At 31.8% G+C, this 10,472-nt stretch overlaps 1 protein-coding gene across 1 annotated transcript; it reads right to left on the reverse strand.

The window, feature by feature from the left end:
• Positions 1-5,669: 5,669 nt before the first annotated feature.
• Positions 5,670-9,264, reverse strand: LOC111287457 (putative lysophospholipase BODYGUARD 1). Its single transcript, XM_022878043.2, has 4 exons — positions 8,507-9,264; positions 8,058-8,386; positions 7,752-7,951; positions 5,670-6,137 (listed from the first exon to the last, which is right to left on the reverse strand). The coding sequence occupies exons 1-4, from the start codon at positions 9,081-9,083 to the stop codon at positions 5,810-5,812; spliced, it is 1,434 nt and encodes a 477-aa protein (XP_022733778.1). The 5' UTR covers positions 9,084-9,264; the 3' UTR covers positions 5,670-5,809.
• Positions 9,265-10,472: the final 1,208 nt, after the last annotated feature.

A 10,472-nucleotide genomic window follows, 5' to 3' on the forward strand; every position in this document is an offset into this window, starting at 1 on the left:
CAATCTAGATCAATCCCATTAGATAGCTATGAAAAGGATATTAAGGTATCATAAAGGCATTATGGATTATTTGTTGTGTTATCAAGAAAGTGGTTTGCATTTAATTAGTTATATGAATGCTAATTGAAAAGAAGATTTGAATGAAAGAAAAATTTACCTCTGGTTATGTTTTCTTACTGAATATTGGGCTATATCTTAGATTAATAAAAAAGAGACTTAAATAGCACTATCCATAATGAAAGCTGAATTTATAGCATTTTAGTGGTAATAAAAAATGTTGTTTGGCTTATGAGATTTTTTAATCTTTTGAGAATTAAGAAAGATGAGTCTAACTCAATATTAGTGAATTACGATAGTTAAGTAGCAATCACATTCACAAACATATCCCAAAGGCCAAACACAAAGATACCAAATATAATTTTATAAAAGATATGGTTGCACAAAAAAAGTCAATAAGTAAATTTCTACGCATGAGATAACTGCAAATCCATTAACCAAGCCCATTCTTAAATATATGTTTCATAGTCACATGAAATCTATAGAGTTGCATAAATAATGATGTACTTATTAAATGTTTCATGTGAACAATCCATGATTTTTCCTATTTGAGTTAACTTATATTGAATATGATTAATGCCATTAAAGTTTAGTACTTTGTTTTATGAAGCATGTATACATGTATATGTATATGTACATATACAATATTATTTAAAAGGTATGTCGAACAGATAATTAACCTTCTCACATAAGTAATGACCTTAATAATTTGACACCATAGAGATTATATTGTTTTAAGTTATGGATTGAGAGCCCAAGCTTAAAATGGAATCGCCTTGATAATAGGTCAAGATGAGGTCACTTGATATTAAGATTTATGACAAAAAATGAATAAGCTGTTAATTCACTTTGTTTGTCTTAAATGACAAATGGAAGTCCAATTGATTATATGAAATCAAGTTGAGTTGTAGACTCAAGTTAGATATTGGGAGTATCTAAACAATTACTTGTATGATATTGATATCTAATGGTAAAGAGATACACTCCTTAGGAAAAGAAAAGTAATATCATAGCATGTGTTTCATACCATATGTGCATTATTCAACCAAAAAAGGTAACAGAAGAATAGATCTCTACTTCTTGTTATGTGAGATCCTTGAGATCAAAAGGATCTAATATTTAGTACCCTTAAAGACTTTCGACTATTTCTTAAAATTTTAGTTCAATGTTAGCTATCTTTGAATGTTGCTAATGATCATGGATGATTTGATCTAATGAGACATATCTGGCTAGCAATTGAATTGAAATGTAGAGATTCTAAAAAAAAGAAAAATTATTCTAATGTCATATTTGGTTCTATTCATAAGCCGGCTAATTATGTTTTGAGACATTGAATATAATTGTGAATACACAAGTATATCATGTAACATGATAAAAGAGAAATCACAAAGAACTTGAAATGTGACTAAATGGATCTAAGGTGTTGCTTATTTGCTCTACCTGTTCTTGAGAGTTACTATACATACCTAACAGTTGTATAAGTGACTAGATGTGATTTTGAATTGCTATATACACTTAACAATCGTATAGCAAACAAGTTCTCGAAGTATGCTAGCTGCACAGTTTGTTTCCTTGTATGAGCCCATTGCAAATAGTTGCAAAAATGTTCTCTTGATCATAAGAGTTTGCCACTCATTCTATATGAAATAGAATATGTTGGAATATAACACCAAAAATGGGTGGCTAGAAAACAAGAAATTGCTTATGACAGTTAATACTTGGTTTTGAATTAAAATATGAAATCGCTAGCCTCCCTCTTGTCTTTAATAAATATGGCAATCAACCATGTGAAGAAATTGATGAAAGAATTCATCTAAAGAGGGAAAATAAATGGCATTCTGCTATTGCATGAAGATGACGAAAAAGTTCTTGTTAAAGTCTCTTCCTCTCTCAAACAAAGCATAGCATTTGACCATGATGAAATATGATGAAAAAGTATTCATCCAATATGTGAGACAAATCTCATTCATATATGGGACTATGTGATAAGTCACATAAAGAATAAGAGAGGAAAAAGGAGAGATTGGCAAAGCAAAGGAATAAGACATTCCTTATGAACTCTCTAAAGAATCTCATGCTTTGGTGTTTGAAGACTTACGTTATGGATAGTTGACAATTTTCGAATGTGTGATTTTATCCTCGATTAGTTAATCAAGTCGATGTTGTTTCCGCAACACTTCTGAATAATACTTTTGTTGTGCTTCCGCAAATCATGTGAGTCTTTCGCATTATTTATGATATATATAATCTTGTTCATGTATTATTAGATTATCCTGCACTTTATTTTTTTCAAACCAAAGTTCATAAGTATTTCAGTCTCTTTCAAAAAAGCAATAAACTTTTTTTCTAAAGTTTAACAAACATGAAACCAAGGTTTTTTTTTTTTTTTCATTTCTTTGTTTTTATTTTAATATTTACATAAAAAAAATACTCATTTAAATATAATATGATCAGATTAAGTGTTTAAAAATATCATGATAAATTGATGATATTATTTCTTATACTTTTAAAACTAATATTTGGTTTTTGAAGATATTACATATTAATTTAGTAGATTATTAGTAGTATTATTATATACAAAATTCATTTATATTTATAAATATATTTATATTAAATCAAAAAAAATTGAAATAATACATTAAAATAATTATATGTATATAATTTTTTTTAAAGAAAATCGAAATGTTGTTTAATACAATATTAATATTGTTGGTTATATGATATGAGATGTAAGTAGTGATATATTTATAATTCCTGGTTTATGTCCACTGATATTGTTTATGATTGTCATTTGATATCAATATTTTACTGCTTTTTGAATAATGAAATTACCACTTATCTTAGAAAAAAAGGTTTTGGAAAACTCTCAGCGAAAGATTTATGACTTTTAGAGACGGTTTACCAGACGGTTTAAGAAATTCACATCAAGACTGCCTCCAGTTAACCTATCACTATATGTACATGCGGTTTTCAACGACTGTTAGGTACGGGTCTAGCAACAAAGGAGGTTTTTCAACTACGGTTTTGATCGCCGCTAAAACTCTTGTGGCGGTTTAATCACCTCTACTTGTAATTCCAGCTAAGAAAAAAAATTTTAAGACGAAGTGGTGGACATTTTCATTACTAAAAGATCCTTGAATATAATTATATTATATGTCCACTGATACGAAGAAAGTAACTTAAAAACAAAACAAAATTATGCAAAATTCAACAACAAATACACTTGGATCTCATGAACTTATAGCGAACTTCCTCTCCCAAAAAATAGCAATGGTTCACTTCTGATATGAAGATTTTAAGCTTTAGCCTTCTTGATATTTAAACTCTGCCAAATCCAAATCTTCAAGCTAGATGTGTGTTTGAGCCCTTCCATACCTGATTATGCAAACTAAGCAACAGAAAAAAATCACCCTTTTCAATGAATTTTAACAACTCTTCTCCTTTTCATTGTTATCATGTCCCTATCAACAGAATCAATATATATTTACAATGTCCAAGTTCTGGTCAAGACCATGATTCTGGTCTGTAACATGGGGGTTGACAATTCACTGTACACTGGCAAAAATTGTTTATACACTTATGCGGTAGATGACAAGGTTTCTAAACAAAAAATAGTATCTCCAGTTTCAGATGCCGTGATTAGCTCCCCTCAAATGTGATTTCAGCTGGAATTTCTGGACTTGTTACTTTCCATTAACTCGTTGAATGTTCTTATCCACCTGTTTATGAGCCTCTTGGTGTCACATGGGCGCCTACTCGACCCATCTTTTTTTTCCGATCTCCAGTTGGATAGTTGGGCCTTGTCCTTTGCAATTGGGGATGCATCGATTGGCCCATTTTACGAACTTCGTTTATTATCAATTCTTTCATTTACAAACGACAATATTAATCAATATATTGTTATTTTTTAGAATTACTCTGATGATTTTTATAAAAACAAGGTAATTATTTTCACTCTAAACTTCACAAGTGAACAAATAAACCCATTTTAATCTATCTTATTTCCCGTTATAAACCCAAATTGAGTATTTCACCAACCAGGTTTATTACTGTCAATAACCTGTATATGTATTCATTACTATAGTCACAAAGACTTGAATTAATCTCTAAGCATATTTTTGACAAAAACTGTAATAAGCTGCTAATTACCATACCCGCTTCATGTCTTTATATCATTTTTTATACTTTAGTTATCAGGAATTTAATATTTTTTCAACAAATTATACGATCGTTGGCTCTATATTATTTGCTTACATATATTTGTTCTTTGAGTAGAACAAACAGCTTGGATTACAAAATGCAGCCAATAGTAAGATTTTTCCGGGACACAATATGATCGCATATATTTTTTTGAATTTTATCATTTTAGTTAGATAAATTTTTATATTTTTATTATATTTAAATAAACTCTTAAATTTTAATTTACATTTAAATATGTCACTAATTTTTAATTTTTATTTAAATAAATCCTAAATCTTTAATTTATACTTAAATAAGTTTTTAATTAAATTAATATTTTATTTGAAATAAGAGTTTATTTAATTATAAATTTAAAAAATAAACACTTATAAATACTTATTTTAAAAAAAAAGTGAAATAGTTCTTAAATTTTTTTAATGCTTTAGCTAATTGCTTATTTGAATTCGTGGCCTAGTTAACAATACGTCAGCTTTACAGTTATTTTCCGTCAGCAAAGTTAAAAGATTTAGAAGAAAAACTCCCAAACTGATAAAATCTCTATCCTTTAGGGAAACAATACAATGGTATACTGATGCAGTTTTTGGTGAAGAAGATTAATTTACATTTATTGAATATTAATTCATGATACTACCATTATAAATTCTGCTGAAGTTCAGTAACCTAACATGAAGCTGATTTATTGCCTCATTAGTTCGACCACAAGGGTTGGCAGTCCACATTAATTTGTTTTATGGAGAAAAGAAAAAAGATGTAATGTACAATTTGTTTTACTAAAAAAGGTTTATGTTTATTATGTTATTGCTGTTAATATAAACTATATGATTAATTCTTGAAAATTTGTAAACCCCCACTAAAAAATTGTTGATTTTAATAAGGTTAATACATAATTTGACACTTAAATTATATTATTTTTCATGATTTAATACTTATAAAAAAATTCATGATTTGATATTTAACTTTCATTCTATGTCATTTGACTCAGACATAAATTTCATTAATAATATATTGATGTGACCAAAAATTATCGAATAAAATCCTGATTTATAGTACATTTTCATTAGTCATCATTTTGCTTAACATCGTTAATCGTTTAAACAAAATGCTTAAATTGTGAAACTTTTGTATACAATTATTCTAGTAATAAATCAACGAAATTAAAAAATCTCGGCATAAAAAAATTAAAGTGACATTAGATTTTAAAATAAATATAAAAGACCGACATCTAGTTCTTTTTTTCGAAATGAACTGATATCAAGTCGTTGAGTCATTTAAGATTTCCTAGACAAAAGAAAATCAATGATGTGACACTTTTTTTCTTATAAAACTTGATATGGTTACAATTGATTAAGCATTTCACAACCCGTATAAGAGGGCAACCATCTCACATGGCCTAAACAATGACTTAAATTCACAGGTCTTGAGGAATTAAAATAGAAAACCTGCCAAATCGATGTGATCTTAAGCCACTTGATTGGCCATGATGATTTCACTGTTTTTTTTTTTTTTTTTTTTTGCCCACTAAGGAAGAGATTCTGAATTAATTAATGGGTCTTTAATCACTTGTAGATCTCTTCCAAATCTCCTCAAGTTCCCTGGCAAAGGCCTTTTGCCTACCAACAACAATTGTAATGTGATCTTTGTTTTCAACAACCTCAACTCGAGCACGAGGGATTCTTCTTTGAACATTGTAGCTACATTCAAGTGGGATTACTTCGTCGTCTTTGCCGTGGAATATGGTGACATCGCATTTTAGTCCGTCGCGGACGGCATCCAAATAGCTGTCTAGCTTGCTGGCGGTGCCAAAAATAATGTTGTGAAGAGTATGCCAGGCGGCTCTATGGGTGTGGCGGAAGAACCCTTCAAGCAAGAAAGTCCTGATCCTGGAAAAATAAAAGTAGTAATAAAAATAAAAATGCATTAAAATTCAAGAGACATGGTAGATAAAGGTCAGCATCAAGAAGCATAGCATAAATGAATTTGATGCCGAAGAGGACAGCAGTACCTAATAAATGAAATAACCAAATTCATTTCTTACATTTAACATCTGTGTCCATCGACTAGGACTCCATTCTGAACTACATTTGTCAATAAAAAAAATATACATTTGAACGCAATTCACCCATATATATACAAGTAGTGTTTAATTTTAAAAAAATTGAAGCCCAACTCTTCGAATAAAAAATACATAGAACTCAATTTTTTGGGTTGTCGATGTATTTAACATTATTTGACACAAAATCATTTAATACCCCAAAAAAATCTATATACGGAATTTCATTCCTACGGCAGGTTATATTCTAATGGGAAAGATTTAAATAAAAGTTTTTTGGTAAAGTTCAAAAAGTTTTCTATTAAAAATGATTAAATAAAAATTAAATGTAAAAATCAAAATTGATAGATTAAAAAATCTTATTACATTGATAAAGTGTGTAAATTTTTTATAAAAAATTAATAAATTTTGATATATTTTTTAAATAAACATTTTTAGTAATAATTTTAATAAATTTTTTACCATTGAATAAATACCCATCAAATTTAAATTATAAATAATATTTTAAATTTTTTTACATATTATTGATATTCACATTAAACTCTATCAATTTATCAATTTAAATTTATACATACGAAATTCACTCCTACAGCATATTCTAGTCTAATATGTCACCTAGTCTCTAATATATGAACGAACAGATTGGTATAAGAATAGGAAAAATTATATTGCTATAAAAAAAATGTCTTGGTTGGAAACCGGAGGCCAGGCCATCAAATATTGGTACAGGAATAGGACAATTTTGAACAGTTGCTATTAAAAAGTTTTAGGTCTGCAGCTCTTTAAGGCGACTCGAAAGATTTGCAAGCAGGGGCCAAAGTAAAGTACATTGTTGAAACAGACAAATACCTCAATTTCTTTTGGACGGTGAGACTTATTATTCATTAGTTATTACTCCACCCGGTAGGGTAGCTGTGCTAGGACAAATGCTGTTAGATGGATGAAAATTATGAGTGATCATCGTATTTTTCATGTTTTAATTGAAGCAAGAGCATCAATTTGAATAATGGAATGGTTGATGGCAATAATCCTAGGTAGGATTAAAGTGGGTCATTTTAGGCAAACAACTGATAAATGGTAAGACTACAGGAAAATAATTTTCCAAACTTGTCAAAATTAGATTGATGAGTAGTTTGGTATATATTTTTTTTGTACATAAGTGGTCGCATGCAGTCTCAAAACATGGTGAGGGATTGCAGATATGCTAAGATTTCAATTATAAAATTGTTGAATCTCATCTCTTAAGAATATATAGTGTCATAAATTAATTGAATTAAGTTTGGAATAAAAAAAGAACTGACGTGGAACTTGGACGGTTAAAGATGATAATAACATGGATTAATATTTTCTGTATTGTATGGGATTGCAGTTAGGTTTTTTCATTTTTTTGGTGGACACGATCTGAGGAGGTGTTAGGAATTAGGATTAGCGAAATTATTATTACCTGTTTCTGGTGATAAGTTTAGTGAGAAAATCCCACAGCCGGTGGTTCTTGCTCATGACCAGGGAAATCGTCCGGGAGATGTGCTCGTACCAGCAACCAACGGATGCACAAAAAGCCATCATAGGCCACACTCGTCGGGGCGCTACTCTTCGCATAGCATATTGTGTTGCTGATTCACCCTTTGGCACTGGATAATATGGCTGCCATATGCATACATATATTCTGGTTAGATGATACATGATACTACTCTTGCAATGATAAAAATTTTTATCTAAGAAATGAATATTGGTAAAAGAAGGAATTTACCGGTGCAAGTAGGGTGAGGGACTTCACAGATCCCGGGTGTTTTACAGCTATGGCAAGGGCTAAGATGCAGCCTAAAGAATGTGCCACAATGTGGAAAGATTTAACTTTGTATGCTTCAAGCACGGACTTTTCAATCATGTCCACATGCTCTCTTAAGGTGTAAAGGGAGTCGGTTGGCTTAGGACTTCTCCCGAAACCCAGTAGATCAAGTGCCAGAAAACGATAAGTTGATTTAGCAGTGTTTGAAAAGTTGGGGAATAAAGTTTCAGTCCAAAATGCTGATGACGAAATGAAGCCATGAATGAATAACACATCTTCTCGTGCTTTATCTGACATCACAAACGCAACAGCTAGTTTCAAAACACTGAATGTAATAAATGAAGGTTAATAGTAATATGATGATAGTTATTTAATCACATTTGGCTAATATTTGATTGAATCTCACTTACCTTTTGGTCCCTCAGCTTTAACGAAAAGGGTGTCTTTTCCAGAAGAGGTCCAAGAATTGCAGAATTCACAATCGCAATCAGACCATCTAGGAACGGGCTGCAAATGCTGCCCAACCATCTTGCCCTGAAGCATTTCCACAATGGTAGAGTTAACGGTCAACGTTGATCTCACTCTTCCTTTCTTGATCTTCTCGCAAGATTGTATGATAATGCCATCCAATTTGAGCTTCTTCAGCTCATTAACGGCAAACTTTGAGAACTCGGTCACAAGAGAAGGACGTGAATAGAGGGTATCAGAAATGTCCTCCAGCTGCAACTTGCTTGAAGTAAGGCGAACAATCTTGGACTCACCCTGTTCTGAGACTAAGATCTTGCCACTGCCAGTGATGGCTTCGTTAGCAGAGGAGCAGGAACAAGTCTTCCATTCAGCTTCAATGCAGAAGTCAGCCACTTTGTAAACAAAACATAAAATGAAATCAAGAAGGTCGAAAATACAGAAGACGATGAAGCTCACAGCCTGATTCAGAACTTCTCCTATTAATGGTAGCACCGATCTGATTTCACACATTACATCCATTTGAGAGAACCCCTCTTCCCAACCCTACCGCAATAGCTGATTACCCCACAAAGATCAGGAGTTAAGGAGAACGACAAACAGAGAGACAAGAGTTACAAGGACAATGTCAAGGCACTGATTGAGCTTTTTAGAGTTGAAAATGTCTGTGAAACAAATTGAAGGCCTCAAAATAAACTATCTCATCCCTCTTCTCTGTTCTCTCCGATCATAATATGCTAATCCAATACTAACATAAACAGAAAAACAACAGTAGAATATATACGGAACCGTGTGGGACAGCTTCCTTTAAAGCCTAATGGGTGGAAGAGAGAGAGAGGGAGGAAACACACTAACAGGTGCGGATAAATGAATTAATTGTTTCATTTAACATCGTTTGTTGGCCAAGGAAAAAAGGATAGGTGGTGGTTGAACCCCCAGGGTGAAAAAAAAAATTGCTATAATTCTTCTCAAATCCAATAAAAAGGGGTTCAGAATTAGGAAAACAGAGAAAAGTAACTAGGAGCCACTTCCTTGCCACTGGCAGATTCGATTTTAGACTTTTTTTTTTCTCATCCCTTGCTCTGGAGGCTTTGGCCAACCATTAAAGTTAATATTTTTTTTTCCTTTCAAAAATGAACAGCTTTGTCCAAACCTCTTGTATTTATTGCATGCTTTCTTCTCCACATGAATCTCATATTCCCTTTGGTAGTGACAATCACCAACACCGTCCTCTCGAGGGCTTAATGTAATGTCAACAAAGAAGAATAATTGGTCTTTGCTTGAAATAAATATGACGATCAGTGCTTCCTCTTAACCAAGTCATTAACTCCCCTACGCTAAATTGGGAAAAAGGAGGGCCACTGTGTCCATACCATGAATAGAGACAAAGCTGAAATTACCCGTCTCAGCACATGCTGCACATTCTCTGAAGGAAAATCATGCAAAGCATTGTTACTCGGAACTAATTTTTTCTAAAAGATTTCAACATAAAAGACTTATGATCTCTATTCGTTCACGACCGAAACCAATCCCTTGCTTTTGTTAATTACATCACATACAACTCTCAAAATAATTAAAAACCATTTTTGACTACCTCATGCCTATTGGCACAAAAACACTTTCTAATTGCACCTCCACCGGAGGGAAGGTGCTTATGAATCCAAAGGAACCCTGAATTTAGGTCGGCAACGGTGCGATGCACGCCAGGAAATAATGAAAAGGCACTATCATATCTGTGGATAAATGCCCAACACTACAATTATTCTGACAAATTAATTAATAGCAGCGCATGTTTTGGAATTCTCTTCACCAAACTAATTCGTTTTTTCTGAGATATCAACTTTTTCTGATTATGATGTTTCGAGAATAGCAATGAGCAGAGTTAATGAGCCTCTATTCGCAGTGAGCTAC

Source organism: Durio zibethinus, chromosome 17 (genome assembly GCF_047325235.1).
Source record: "Durio zibethinus cultivar Kanyao isolate XHJ-2024 chromosome 17, ASM4732523v1, whole genome shotgun sequence".
Classification (NCBI taxonomy): domain Eukaryota; kingdom Viridiplantae; phylum Streptophyta; class Magnoliopsida; order Malvales; family Malvaceae; genus Durio; species Durio zibethinus.

Bases quoted from the DNA above. Each gene is read 5' to 3' on its own strand.
- LOC111287457 (XM_022878043.2), bottom strand. From the start codon at position 9,083: ATGGATGTAATGTGTGAAATCAGATCGGTGCTACCATTAATAGGAGAA. The intron at 8,387-8,506 runs GTAAGTGAGATT...TTGTGATGTCAG, and splicing joins TAAAGCTGAGGGACCAAAAG to ATAAAGCACGAGAAGATGTG. The intron at 7,952-8,057 runs GTAAATTCCTTC...TGCATATGGCAG, and splicing joins CCCTCACCCTACTTGCACCG to CCATATTATCCAGTGCCAAA.